The sequence below is a fragment of the Belonocnema kinseyi genome, chromosome 8, assembly GCF_010883055.1.
Source record: "Belonocnema kinseyi isolate 2016_QV_RU_SX_M_011 chromosome 8, B_treatae_v1, whole genome shotgun sequence".
Classification (NCBI taxonomy): domain Eukaryota; kingdom Metazoa; phylum Arthropoda; class Insecta; order Hymenoptera; family Cynipidae; genus Belonocnema; species Belonocnema kinseyi.
In genome coordinates, this window is record NC_046664.1 from 11,038,903 (window position 1) to 11,053,896 (window position 14,994).

At 26.8% G+C, this 14,994-nt stretch overlaps 2 protein-coding genes across 2 annotated transcripts in view; both read right to left on the reverse strand.

The window, feature by feature from the left end:
• LOC117179062 (coilin) overlaps positions 1–7,560 on the reverse strand; it is a 42,271-nt gene extending 34,711 nt beyond the window's left edge. Inside the window, exon 1 of the mRNA XM_033370699.1 lies at positions 7,238–7,560. Within this exon, the coding sequence (XP_033226590.1) occupies positions 7,238–7,473 (236 nt within the window). The 5' untranslated portion in view covers positions 7,474–7,560. The remainder of the gene's footprint in view (positions 1–7,237) is intronic.
• A 4,882-nt stretch (positions 7,561–12,442) lies between these two features.
• Positions 12,443–14,994, reverse strand: part of LOC117178368 — a 21,322-nt gene continuing 18,770 nt past the window's right edge. Inside the window, exons 10-13 of the mRNA XM_033369797.1 lie at positions 13,093–13,149; positions 12,730–12,891; positions 12,600–12,674; positions 12,443–12,517 (exon numbers count right to left, since the gene is read on the reverse strand). Coding sequence (XP_033225688.1) covers positions 12,443–12,517; positions 12,600–12,674; positions 12,730–12,891; positions 13,093–13,149 — 369 coding nt within the window. The remainder of the gene's footprint in view (positions 12,518–12,599; positions 12,675–12,729; positions 12,892–13,092; positions 13,150–14,994) is intronic.

Consider the following 14,994-nt stretch of genomic DNA (forward strand, 5'->3'; position numbering starts at 1 on the left):
ATTAAATTTTATAATTATAAGAATTGTTTCTATTAGCTCGTATAATTAAAAAAATAAAGCCTTCTAATACCAGGGCCAAAGTGACCGTTTTAATCGAAGAAAAAAATTCCCGGTTATTTCCCGGTTCGCAAACATTTTTGCCGGTCAATAAAATTGAAAAAACCGAACTCTATTCTAAACATTTTTCCATTGAAGGTAATAAAAAAAAACAATAAATGAAAGAATTCAAAGTCGAAGTCATGGATTTTAAACTTTAAAAATAAAACCTCAAAAGTTTTTAAATTAAAAAATGTTGTATTCAAATTCTTAATAATTTACACGTATGAATGGGCAGGTACTAGAACTTTTCCGATCAAACTGTTTTAAATGGAATGCAGATAAAAAAAATTTTTTAAAAATGCACAATTTTTAACATTCAGAAATTATATACTTCAAAAATTTAGAGTAGGTTCGAAAAATTTGAATCCACTTCAACATTTTCAATTCTCTAAATTAAAGAATCAATCATTAAACGTTAAAAACTTTCAAAATTATATTAATAAGTTATCTTAGAATATTTGAAAATATTTAACGAGATTTCTAAAATGTACAAAAATGACCCTGCAAGATTTAAAGGATTTCAAAAAAAATTTAAAGAATTTTCTAAAAATTGTAGGAAAAATTTTATTCATTTTAAAATAGTTTAGAAGTTCCGAAAAAAAATTGTACACACTTCGTTTAAATTATTTGACACTTAACAAGTTTTAAAATAATTTTAAATCTTTTCAAAACTTCTAAATATCTTTTAAAATTATTCAAATTGCTTCTACAAATAAAATTAAAAAATTATTATTATCATTTCTACATAAAAATTAAACAATTTCGCTTGCAGATTAAACATGTTTTAAATAGAACAATAAAAATTGTAATGCTAGAAGTATAAAAGCTTTTCGAAATCACAAAATTTCAAATTAAATGAGTTTATAATGAAACAATTATTTTAATTTAATAAAAACTTTTAATTACGAATATATTAATAATTATTTTAATTAATTATTATGGTTCAGTTTTTAATACTTAAGGAAAAAATAGATTAAAAAATTATTTGTTTATTTAATTAATATTTAATTATATTATATTAATATTTAATTTTTAACATTCAGACATTATATAGTTCAAAAATTTAGAGCAGGTTCGAAAAATCTGAATCCACTTCAACATTTTCAATTCTCTAAATTAAATAATCAATCATTAAACTTGGAAAACTTTCAAAATTATATCAATAAGTTATCTTAGAATATTTAAAAATATTTGAAAATATTTTTAAAATTTACAAAAAAGACCCTGCAAGATTTGAAGGATTTCAAAAAAAAATTTGAAGAATTTTAACAAAATTGTAGAAAAATTTTATTCATTTTAAAATAGGTTTAGAAGTTCTGGAAAAAAATTTTACACTCTTCGTTTAAATTATTTGACATCTTTACAAGTTTTAAATTAATTTAAAATCTTTTTGAAACTTCTAAATATCTTTTAAAATTATTCCAATTGCTTCTACAAATAAAATTAAAAAAATATTATTATTATTATTATTATTTCTACATAAAAATTAAACAATTTCGCTTACAGATTAAACATTTTTTTTAAATAACAATAAAAATTGTAACGCTAAAAGTATAAAAGCTTTTCGAAATTTTAACAATTTAAAGCTTTTTTTGTCAAACAATTGAAATTAAAATTGTTTACTTTTAAATATTTGACTTCAATTTACTCGTATCAAATTAACAGTCAAATTTGTCTAAATATTAAATTTTTCTTTTCTTAATTACAAAAATTCAAATTAAATGGGTTAATAATTTATAATGGAACAATAATTTTAATTTAATAAAAACTGTTGATTACGAATATATCAATTATTATTCTAATTAATTATTATTGTTTAGTCTTTAATACTTAAAGTACGCTTAAAAATGCAAATTTAAAATGAAAAATTTTTCAAGCAAAAGATTTTTGAATAAATATTTGTTATAAATGTAAACAATGAGCCATTTCATTTTTTATTGGCCAATCATTTTTTAAGAAAGCAGAACTTTGAAATCTTTTATGTTCTTTTAAAATTACTAAAACCTCTTTAAATCTTCGCAAATTGGTTGAAACCTTTCGAACTAGTTTAAAATCTTTGAAATATTTATAAAATTTTCTGTATTCATTTAAAACCATTAAAATATTTTCAATATGCGTGAAATCTTAGAAATCTGGTTTACCATAACCATTTTAAAATATTTAAATTCTTTTGAAATCTTTGGGGAATTTGTGAATTTTTTTTTAAATCGTATAAAAAATATTTGTGTAATTTTTCCTAAATCTTTGTTTGTGAAATAGCTTTTATTGGCTGAAATTATTGAATTATTTAAAATCTTAGTGAAATATTTTCAAATGTTTTGAAAACTTTTGAATTCGTTCCAAATCTTCGAAATGGTTTAAAATTTATAGAATTATTAACAATTTTAGACTATTTCTTCTCTAATAGACGAAAAGATGTAAATTACTTTCCACATTTCAATTAAATAACTGTTTTAAAGCAAAAAATTTAATTCAAGGTTCCAGACTATCCGTTCTTTAGAATTTTCATAAATTTAAGATATTTGGAAATCCATTGCAATTTTGTATGGGTTTTGAAAATTTCTTGGAATTTTTAAAAACATCCTAAAATCTTTCAAATTCTATGAAACCAATTCAAATTATTTAAATTTATGGAAAATCCTCCAAGATATTTCAAATCCTTTGAAAGCTTTGAAAATCCATTGCAATTTTGTATAGCTTTTAAAAATAATTTTCAATTAAAAAAATTTATCTTTTTAAAAATACAATAAAATCTTTAAAATCTTTTGCATTTTAAAATCTTTGGAAATCCTTTTAAAAATTTTAAAGCTCCTGAAAATTCTTTGGAGATTTAAAAATGAAATAAAATCTTTCAAATCCATTGGGATCTTTTCAAATTATTCAAATTAAACCAAAATACCCTGCCAAATAATTTTTTAAAACTTTTATCAATTATAGAGTTTAAAGATTCGGATTCAGTATCAAAAACATAAGTCCACGTCATTATTTTAATGCTCTAAATTTAACAATAATTAAATGTATTTAAAAATTTTCAAAATGCTATAATTTTAAGCGATTTTAAGCTAGAAATATAAAAAATTAAACGATTACATTTTTGAAAAGCTGACTACTTCTTAAATGAAAAAAATTAAAAATAGTTCAGGATTTTATTTTGAAATCTTCAAACATTCTCATGTTGTTTTACATTTTTTCAAATTTTAAATTATTTTCTAGAATTTTTCAGAACCTCTAAACATTTAGAAAAATAATTCGATGGTTTCCTAAAATTTTTCCTAACAACTTCCTTAAAATCCTGTCAAATAAAAAAAATTTCCTTAAAAATTTCGTAATTTGTTTTTGATAATTTTGTAAATATGCTCTTAAAATTAATTTTTTGTAGACACTTCCTTCAAATTACTTGAAATCATTAAAATATTTCTAATTAAATTGGGATTTTTTAAAAACTTTGTTATATTCCTGAAAGTTACTCGAATTTTTTATAAGAATTATAGGTGTTTAATTATTATGTATATTTAATTTATAATTACGGATTTTAAATGATCAGTCAGATATTTTTAAACATTAAGTAATTGTTCTTATTCTTAATAAAAAAATTTCAAATTGAATGGTTTAAAAATGGAATATTTTAGACTGAAATAATATTTTAAATTTAATAAAAGCCTTTGATTATGAATATATTATTTTGAAGTTATTTAAAAATGTAAAATAGTTTATAAAGTTTCAATCGGGCATTTACATTTTTTTAGCTGATAAGACTTTCTAATTTGAAACAGTTTAATTTTTAACGAATCGTCTTGTAAAATAAATTATTATTCACTTTTTAAATCTAAAGTACAATTCAATTTTAAAAATCATTAATTAATTTATATTTACAGTTGATCCACTAAAACTGTGTTTAGCAAAAATGTTCAATTTTAAAGGCCTTTATGTTTTAATTGCTAAATCTTTAAAACTGCATTTTGAAAATTCTTTAGAATAAAATCTAAGCTCAATATTTTAAAATCTAGGATGGAAAATTTGGGCATTATAAACTGAATAATATAATAATTGAAAAAGATGACAATTTAATTGAATATTGAAAAAATGGTTGAAATCAAAGTTGGTCAGACTTTTTCTTCTGAAAATTTGTAGTCAAAAAATAAAATTCCCGGTTTTTCCCAGTTTCATGAAATTGCCGGTTTTCCGGTCCAGCGGCCACCCTGCTTTTAAAGCTCTTGAAAATTCCTTTGAATTTTTAAAAATACACCACAATTTTTCAAATCCTTTGAGATCTCTTAAAATTATTCAAATTAAATAAATATATCCTAAAATATTTAAAATCTTATGAAATCCCGTGGAACTTTTTAAAGTTCTTGAAAATTCCTTGGAAGTTTTAAAAATAATTTAAAATCCATAAAATCCATTGAAATTTTGTAAGATACTTGAAAACTCTTTTGAATTTTTAAAAATAAAATAGAATCTTAAAAATCCTTTGCATTAAAAAATTTTTGGAAGTCGTTTTAAAGTTTTTGAAACTCTTGAAAATTCCTTGGAATTTTCAAAAATAAACTAAATTTTTTCAATCCTTTGCGATCTCTTCAAATTATTCAAATTAATTAAAAATACCCTAAAATATTTCAAATCTTAAAATTGCGATCTCTTGAAATTATTCAATTTAATTAAAAATACTCTAAAATATTTACAATTTTATGAAACCCCGTGAAAATTTTTAAAGCTCTTGAAAACTCCTTGGAAGTTTGAAAAATACCCTAAAATTATTTAAAATGTTTTGAAAATGGGTAGAGATCTTGAACATTCCTTGGAATTTTAAAAAATACTCTGAAATTTTTCAAATCCTTTATAAAATTTTAGAATCTATTGCAAGTTTTGAAGGTCCTTGAAAATTCTTTTGAACTTTTAAAAATATCTTTTAAAAATACAATAGAATTTTAAAAGTCCTCTGCATTTTAAAATCTTTGGAAATCCTTTTAATTTTTTTAAAGCTCCTGAAAATAACTGAAATATTTCAAATCTTATGAAATCCCGTGAAAGTTTTTAAGACTCTTGAAAATTCCTTGGAAGTTTTAAAATTACCCTAAAATATTTCAAAGCCTTTGGAATGTTTTGAAATCGTTTAAAAATTGGTACAGATCATGAAAATTCCTTGGAATTTTAAAAAAGTCTTTGAAATTTTTCAAATAATTTATAAACTTTTAAAGTCTATTGTAATTTTGTAAAGTTCTTGAAAATTCTTTTGAATTTTTAGAAATATATTTTTAAAATACAATAAGATCTTTAAAATCCTTTGGATTTTAAAATCTTTGAAAATTCTTTTAACATTTTTCAAGCTCCTGAAACTTCTTCAGAGATTTAAAAATACACAAAAACCTTCGAAATCCTTTATGATCTCTTCAAATCATTCAAATTAAATTAAAATACCCTAAAATATTTCAAATCTTATAAAATTCCGTTAAACCTTTTAAAGCGCTTGAAAATTCCTTGGAATTTTTAAAAATACACGAAATTTTTGCAACTCCTTTGAGATCTCTTAAAATTATTCAAATTAATTAAAAATACCCTAAAATCTTTAAAAAATGTTGAAACTACTTGAAATTATTTAAATTTATGTAAAATATTCCAAGATTTTTCAAATTCTTTCAAAGCTTTTGAAATCCATTTTTTAAAGCTTCTGAAAGTTCCTTAGAAGTTTTAAAAATACACTAGAAATTTTCAAATCCTTTAGGATCTCTTCAAATTATTCAAATTATTTAAAAATACCCTAAAATATTTCAAATGTTATGAAATCTCGTTAAAATTGGTAAACCTCTTGAAAATTCCATGGAATTAAAAAAAATACTCTAAAATTTTTGAAATCCTTTATAAAGTTTTAAAGTCCGTTGAAATTTTGTAAAGTTCTTGAAAATTTCTTTGAATTTTATAAAAACATTTTTTAAAACACAATAGAATCTTTAAAATTCTTTTAAGGTTTTTAAAGCTCCTGAAACTTCTTTGGAGATTTAAAAAAATACTAGAATTTTTCAAATCTTTGGAGATCTCTTAAAAGTATTTAAATTAATTAAAAATACCCTAAAATGTTTAAAATCTTACAAAATTTCATTAAAACTTCCAAAACTCTTGAAAATTCTTTGGAAGTTTTAAAAATACACTAAAATATTTCAAATCCTTTAAAATGTTTTAAAATCATTTGAAAATTAGTACAGATTTTAAAAATTCCTTGGAATTTTAAAAAATACTTTGAAATCTTAAAAAAAATGTTTATATAATTTTAAAGTTCATTGAAATTTTGTAAGGGTTTTGAAAATTCTTTTGAATTTTTAAAAATATCGTTTAAAAACACAATAGAATCTTTAAAATCCTATGCATTTTAAAATCTTTGGAAATTCTTTTAACGTTTTTAAAGCTGCTGAAAATTCTTGGGAGATTTAAAAATACACTAAAATCTTTGAAATAATTTTTTGCAGAAAATTTGCCTTTTTAGCTTTGAAGCTCAACATTTCAGATAAATTTTTTTCGAACTAAATTTATTTTTCGTTTATTGAATGAAAATTGAACTATTATTGTAAAAAAATGAACTGTTTATTTGAAAATTTACTTTTAGGTATAAAAATGGAAGAGTTTAGTTGAAAATTAAACTATTTGGTTAAAAAATGAACCAGAACATTTTGTGTTAAAAATGAATTTTTTATTTAGGACCTATCTCCTAAGTTAAAATTTTGTTATTTAGTTAAAAATATAACAAGTTTCCTGGAAATGTTTTGCTGAAAACGATTTTTAACTTGAAACTTCAACTATTGTTGTAAAAAATTGAACTATTTATTTAAAAATTCGTTTTTTGGTTGAAATATAATCTTTTTAATTGAAAATTCATATATTTGGTCGAAAAATTGAATATTTGGTTAGAAACTATTTTTTTCATGAAAATTAATATTTTTAATTGAAAATAAAATGATTTTATTTTTGGCTAATTATATTAATTATATTGTTTAGTTAAAGAAAAATGTTAAAGGTTATTTTCACAAGAGGCGTTTGACAGTCCCAAAATCCCAAAATTGTTCAGATCATTCATGAATAGTAGGGATGGTAAGGATGAAAACTAAAATTGAAAAAATTTCAAAAAGTAGAGAGAAAATGTACTTACGTTACAAAATTATCATTGCGAACGATGCGTACGTCTTCATCGAAAGGTAAATATGTAGATTCGCACAGAAGATAAAAGGGTTCTTTGATGTCAAAGAGTTTCGAAATGTGTTCTTTGAGGTGTTTGATGTACAAAATAGTGGACGAGTCGACGAATATCCAACTGGTTTTTCTATGATCTTGAAAAAACTTGGAGAGGTCCACTTTGATCCGAAAATCAATCCTAGTTCTTTCCATTATTATGCTGCAATCTACTAAAAAATAGTGAAAATTATATTGACAGAATCGGCGAACAGAAATACCGGCAACCTAACCTAAGCTTGCAATTATTCCCCAACCGTACTGCGCATGCGTTGCATTCAAAATGTGACGTCACCTTGCAAGATGTCTGCACACCGAGGGCCAAGCAATAGGGGTAGGGTAGAGGTATCACTTTTATTTAAAAAATCAACAATTTGGTTGAAAAATCATGTATTTTAATAAAAATTCTTTTCTATTCGTTAAAAATTAATCTTTTTGGTTGAAAATTTGTCTTTTTAGTTGAAAATCGATTTCTTTGGTTAACTTTTTTTTTGAAAAATTAATTTACCAAACTGACAACTTTAGTATGTACTAAAATTTTTAATTAAAAAATCATACTTTTGCGAATAAATTATTATTCTTGCTTAAAAATTAATTTGTTGTTGCTGATAATTCAATTATTTTGATCAAATTTTTTTTCTCTTGAAAAACATTTGAATTAAAATTGAACTATTCCATTTTCGATCTCAAATTGATCTTTTTTAGTTAAAAAATAAACCATTTGGTAAAAAGTAATGTATTTTTATAAAAATTCATTTCTTTGTGTTGAAAATTAATCTTTTTGGATGAACAATCATTTCGTTGGTTGACATTATTTTTGCGAAGAATTAATTTTTCAAAGTCTAAACTTAAGTATATGCATACTAATATTTTCAGTTGAAAAATGTTGAGAATTCAATTATTTTTGATAAAAAGTAGTTTTCTTTTTTCGTTTGAAAAGTAATTAAACAAAATTTGAAATATTCCATTTTTTATTGAAAATAGATTTTTTATTTGAAAAATAAAACATTTGTTTGAAAATTCCTGTATTTTTATACAAATTCGTCTTTCTGTTCTTGAATATAAACCATTTTGCTTAAAAACAATTATTTCTTTGGTAGATTTCACAATTTAATTTAAAATTAGTTTTTCTTTCGCTGGAGAGACAATCTTTTTCATTTAAAAAATATTCTTTAATATTTGAAAATTCATCTATTTTAGCCAAAAGTTCATTTATATAGCTTAAAATTGAACTATTTGGTTAAAAATTTGTTTCTTTGGCTAAAAATTGATTTCCTTAATTGAAAATTTAAGTATATAGTTCGATATTTATTTAAAAATGTATTTTTTTAGTTCAAAATTAATTTTTTCTTGATAAAAAATTATTCTTATTGTTGAAAAATGAACTTTGGTTTTGTTAATAAGAAAATCATTTATTTTTGAAAAAACTGCACAGTTTTATTTTCTGAAATTAATTAAACTGAAATTTAACCATCCGTACTTTTTTGTAAAAAAATCATATTTTTGGTAAAATATTATTCTCATTCTTATAAAATTAATTCTGTTTATGTTGACAATTTATCTATCTTGGTTGAAAATAATTCTTTGTCGTTGAAAATTAATTAATCAATAGATCATCATTTTTGGTAGTCTACAGATGAAAATTTAACAATTTTGTGAAAAATTATTTTTTTGTTACTTAAAAACCTTCCTTTTTTAGTTAAAAAATATTCTTCTTGTATAAAAATTGATCTATTTTGGATATCGCGGAGAATCCTATTTTTCCAAATTATGAAAAAAATAAAGTTTTGTCCTATTCATTTAGTATTATTGTTTGTCCCTCAGCGTGTAGACATCTTCGATTACCCTCACTCTACGTAAAATACATAATTGGATGTTGATCGCGCGCTTATTTAAAATGATTAAATATGCAAATCAATTTTTTACAATATATAACTATTAAAAAGTACAAAAAAATATGATCTTTTACTGTAAAATACTACCTGTGATCTGACATTTAATTTAATTAATTCTACAATGACGATTTATTATAAAAAATTATTTTATACATTAATAACTTTAAAAAAGCTCGCTATATATAGCCAGTGACTGATTTCATGTCAAGTTATGTGACCGATGCACTATCGATGTTTTCGAAAAGATGGAGCCACACGCTTGTTTTCATTTAAATATGGCATTATTGATAAAAAAGAACTTTTTCAATAATTTTTTCTATCCAATTTTTTTTTCAAATGAAAGAGTACCATTTTATCAATACAAAAATTTAATTTGCAAAAAAATGAATTTTCAACAAAATATTTTAATTTTCAACTGAATAAATTAATTTTCTACCAATAAGATTCATGTTCAACCAAAAAAAAATTCAACATTATACATTACTTTTAAGCCAAATAATTTTATTCTCAACTAAAAACAATAAATCTTTAGCAAAAATGGAATAATTTAATTTTCAGTTAAAAATATTAAATTTAATTAAAAAACGAATTTTCAACAAAATATTAAAACATTCTACCACATATATGAATTTTTGACCAAAAAGATTATATTTCTAGCAAAAATATTTTAAACTCAAAAATTAATTTTCAACCAAATAGCTACATTTTTTTCAAAAATAGTTGTTTTGTTAATTCGAAAAGCAAATTGCTAGCAAAACAGTTTAATAGTTGAAATTCTTATTATAAATTTCATTTTTAACCGACAAACGAATTTCCAACAAAACAGTTAAATTTTCAACGAAAGGAATGACATTTCAACCAAAAAGATTCGTTTTCCATAAAAAAACGAATTGTCAAAAAAATGCATGAGTTTTTAACTAATTATGTAGTTAAGCTGTCAACTACAAAAGATTAATTTAAAATTAATACCTGATAGAAATATTCTTAATAAAAAATGGAATAGTAAAATTTTCAGTAAAAAAGAAACATTTAAAAAAAATAGGCATATAAACAATGGTTATATTTCAAACAAAGAAAGATTTTTCACTCAAAAAAAAAAAGATTTAAAATGCTGAATTTCTAAGTTGAAGATTTTATGACAATTTCGGTAATTTTGCAGGGTTTTAAATAATTTAAGAGAACTTTAAATTATTAAAAAAAATATGTAGAATTTTGATAAAGATTGGAACATAGTTTCAATTTTAAGAAGATTTAAACCATTTTTAAACAAAATGTAGATTTTGGAAAAAAACCCAGCTTTTCAAGAATTTTGGAAGGTTTCAAGAAAATAATTTTGTTTGAAAATTCATGGGAAAATTTTAAATGATTATTTATTTCTAAAAATGATTTTTAAGATAAGATTAAAAACTTGATTTTTAACTAAATTGGTGGAATATTTAACTGGAATAGTTACATTTTCAGTTAAATAGATGAACGTTTATTTTTCGGTCTGCTGGCCCAGAAAAATGGTCGTTCTTATACCTCCATGACTTACAGAACTTGACTTAAAATTATTTCTTACAAACTAACATCTGCCTACAGCTTAATGCTACCTTAATTGTATGACCACTCTTATCGCCTTGCCTTCTTCATTTCGCTTGCTTCACCGCGTAAGCATGTCTCCTTTTTCTCCTCTTTATAATATTTCCCTCTGCATACTTCTTTCTCCTTTCTTCTCTTCTTTTCCATCTCACCCAATAACCCCTTCATCCATGCATCTGGCCTTCCATCCCTTCTTTCATGCAGTAACACCTCCATGCTTATTTCACTCCTTTCCAGTCTCTCGCAATCCTCCAGCCAGTGTTCCACCCTTTCACACCCCTTACCGCACAATTCACACATTCTCTTCTCCTTAGAAAGATAGAAGCTATTCAAATCCTCCATGCACCCGTACCTCATTCTCGCTATAAGCTCCTGACTTCCTTTCTTTTCTTTTAAAAACAAATAGTGCGTTCTTTCCCTTTGGATAATCTACCCATATTTACCATTGATCCTTGACTCTCTTAATCTCTCCACCCCGTCTGCCTTTTCTTGCTCCTTGCCGTTCTTCTTCACCACCTAGTACACTTTTCTACCCTCCCCATGCATCCGTCTTTCTTTATCTCTCTGTAACCCATTCCTTCTGAAATACCTCCCTCTTTGAACTTCTATCATCCCTTCTATTCCCCTCTTCCCCTTTTCCCTATAACACTCCCTAGCCAGCTTATTGCCCACCCCTCTTCCAGAGATTTTTCCTCACACTTACACGCTCGACTCTCTGTTGGAATTCCTAAACTCGTTCTCCCCGCCTTATTTCTAACTATATAATTAGGCGTATTTCTTTCCAACACAATTGACTACTTTACATGTCTCTCTTTCTCCCACTACCTCCTCACTTTCCTGCCACCCCATACCTCTAATTTATACAATAGCAGACTCATCACTAGTGTGTGAAACAATTTCATCTTCCTTCCAAAATCATCTGTAAATAACTTTTTTTCCAACCTCCAAACCTGCCTCATCACCACATTTACTTTCCTCTTGCACTCTTTTATGTGACTATCCACTCCTTCATTTCTCCGAAACGAGAAGTCCAGGTACTCAAAGTCTTGCACCTCCTGCACCGCACCTCCCTTCCACTTCCACTTCTCTCCCTTATCTCTGCCACCTCTTTTCCTGAACACCATAACCTTTGGTTTTTTCTGCATTCACCTCTAACCAATTCTTATCTAGGTATCTCATCAATCTATTCATCATCTTACTTAAGGCTTCCTCACTTCTTGCCAGTAACACTATACCATCTGCATACGCAAGTGACCCAATCCTAACCCCTTCTACCCTAATTACGCCTACACGCCGGCCTCCAGATTACTTTCCCTCACTACACCCTTGCCTTTACCTCCTATTCATCCAGAATTCCTTCGATATCCCCTCTTCTCCTCTTACCTTCCCAGTGGGAACAAAATTTGGCTACGTATTTACGACATCGTTACGACATTTTTACGACATCTTTACGACATCCTATGTCTATGTCGTTTCGGTGTCTTTGCGATATCGTAAAGACATCGTCAGATCATACGACTTATTTACTATATCGTAAAGACACCTTAACGACATGTACATATGATATCGTAAAGTTGTCGTAAATATGTCGTAACGATGTCGTAAAGACGTCGCCAAACTTTGTGCCCACTGGGTTATCTTTGGTCTTTTCATATATCTCCCTTACGCTCTCGATCAGACCCCACTCCACTTTCCGCTCCTTCATCGCCTCCAACAATATCTCCCTATCCACCAAAGGAAACATGCCTTTGAGATCCTTAAAAGCGCGTACATTCTTGACCCCCTTTTTGCTAATTCTCTACCCACCATCTGCTGCAGAATGCAGATATTGTCGATAATACTCCTATCTGCCTTAATCCTCCCTGCTTCTACGGCAATACGCTACAAGTCCCATATAATATCACTTTCGGGGGTTGCTTCACATTGGCCTTCTTACCAAATCGGTACCCTCGAAACTTAAACAGTCAGGGCTGCCTGAACCGTTTCCAGTTGGAATGCATAATTTGGCGTAATATACTCGTCTGCGTAATCGTGCATTGCGACCGTTCTGAGGTGAAAATGAAAACCTCCTGACATGCGAAAATGAAACACTCTGTTCCTAAAGCAAGCTCTGATGATCTGAGAAAAACATAAGTTTGTTCTTTTGACAAGGATTGCTTGCATAGATATTCAGGTAGTCCATATAAAATACGTGAGTGACCTTTTGCTTACGATAATTAATGTCGCGACAGAAGTCCTCATGAGAATTTCGTCATGTGAGCGGTAGAGTCAGAAGTGTGATGCAAAAGAGCAGACTTACGGTATTGCCCTGATTGCTTGATTTCTCAGGAATATATTCAAATTCCACCAGGGGCCCCTGTTTTTGAGTGTTAAAAATCAATGAAACAAGGAATTGGGATCCAAGTTGGGTAGTAAATAATTTGTAAAAAATTATTTATGCAGATTTTTTAGTTAACGCTTCGTGTGTACACTGGGTCTTGAAAGGAACAGTCAAAATTGCAAATTCAAATTTCTCTCCAATACTTTTACTATATTTCAATTTTTGTTAAGAACGTGTCTCGAAAAATATAGTGTACACATGCAGGGTTAATTATTGAACTTTTACCTTTGAAAGAAATCATTCTGGCACATGAACGAGAGTTTAAAAGCTAGGGTGGAGTAATGATTATTATTGTAAATAATAATAATAATAATTAGAAGATAATAAATAACAGGACACTTAATCCTGCGCATCGACATATAGAAATGGACCGGTAATGCTGTGGGAAGAACGGTAATGGGCTCTAGATAGAGAAAAAACATATAAGACGTGCACCTTTCTCTTTCTAGATAAAGCTGATTGGTCGAGAATATTTTCGTTGGGTGAAGTTTGGCGTAGCACAGGACCGTGCTTTGTGTCGCGAGTGCCCTAATAATGTGACTTTCACCGCACTTTTCAGAATTGATTTATTTATAATTTATTTAATTATAATTTATTGTAAATAAATATAAAAAATGGTGGCAGCCTGTGTAGTTTGTGGGCGTTGTCAAGACGTTTGTATGGGCATTTGTTTTCACATGTAAGTAAAGTTATTGAATATAGTAAAATAAAAAATGTTACAACAAAAATAAAACCTCAAAATATAAAGTTTTGCACCTATGCAATACAAATAGTTATTTTTAATGTTATAGAAATATTGTTCAAATTTTTGACAGTTATTACATTATTTTTGAACTCACAAAACGATTATTATTGTAGCATTTTCAATACAATTTCAAGAAGAATTAAAGGTTACCAAGTTTTTAAAATAATCTCTCTGAAACAGGTTATTTAACATGAATGTTCTTTAAAATTCAATTTATTATAACTACAAATTTCTCATGTATTGTTTATCTTTTTTTTCAATCAACCGTAGAGAATATTTAGGTAATACCCGGGGCCACCAATTCACTTGACAGAGTCCTGAAACAGATAAAGGCAGGTCTACATCTCATATGTTTTTTCTCTCTCTAAAGCCCATTTCAGTTCTCCCCAAAGCGTTACCGGTCCATTTCTATATGTCGATGCTTCTGCGAGGGCCCCCGAGCATTTCTCAAACCAGACGAAATAAACGCTCGTTGCAATCGACAGCTGATGACTGCATGTCAAATAATTCGAAGCTTAGCAATCTGGCGAAAGCGGCCGTGTACAATGGCTCGAAGAATAAAATTGACTTTTTAAATTAGTAAACTAGAATTCCACGAAGAGAACAAAACTCAAACTCTTGTCATTAAGGTAAGTAATTCGCACTGATTTTGAGCATAACCTCAGAAATAACGACATTCTATGTATCTGCGAGACGTGGTCAACAGTTGATATGGTAACACTTCCTTGTTTTCTCAATAACTTTCACGCAGTCTGTTGCCCAACAACCAGATGCGCACTGTATGACAGAGTTCAAGGCGGGCTTCTGATCTGTTACAACAATATACATTTGAAACTCGAGGAAATCGTTATCAATGACAACTATATCTTTGTAAAAATCACGTATGAATGTATTGTTTTTATCCTGGGTCTAGTGTAATTTTCACCATCCAAGACTATAGAATACTTTTGATCTAACTTTGACAATTCCCTCGCGCAGATACGAGGGTAGTTCAATAAGTCCTTAGAATGACCAACAGATGGCGCGCGAATCGCTCCAAATCATCTGTTTTCAGTCAGCACCACTCCCGACTAGAT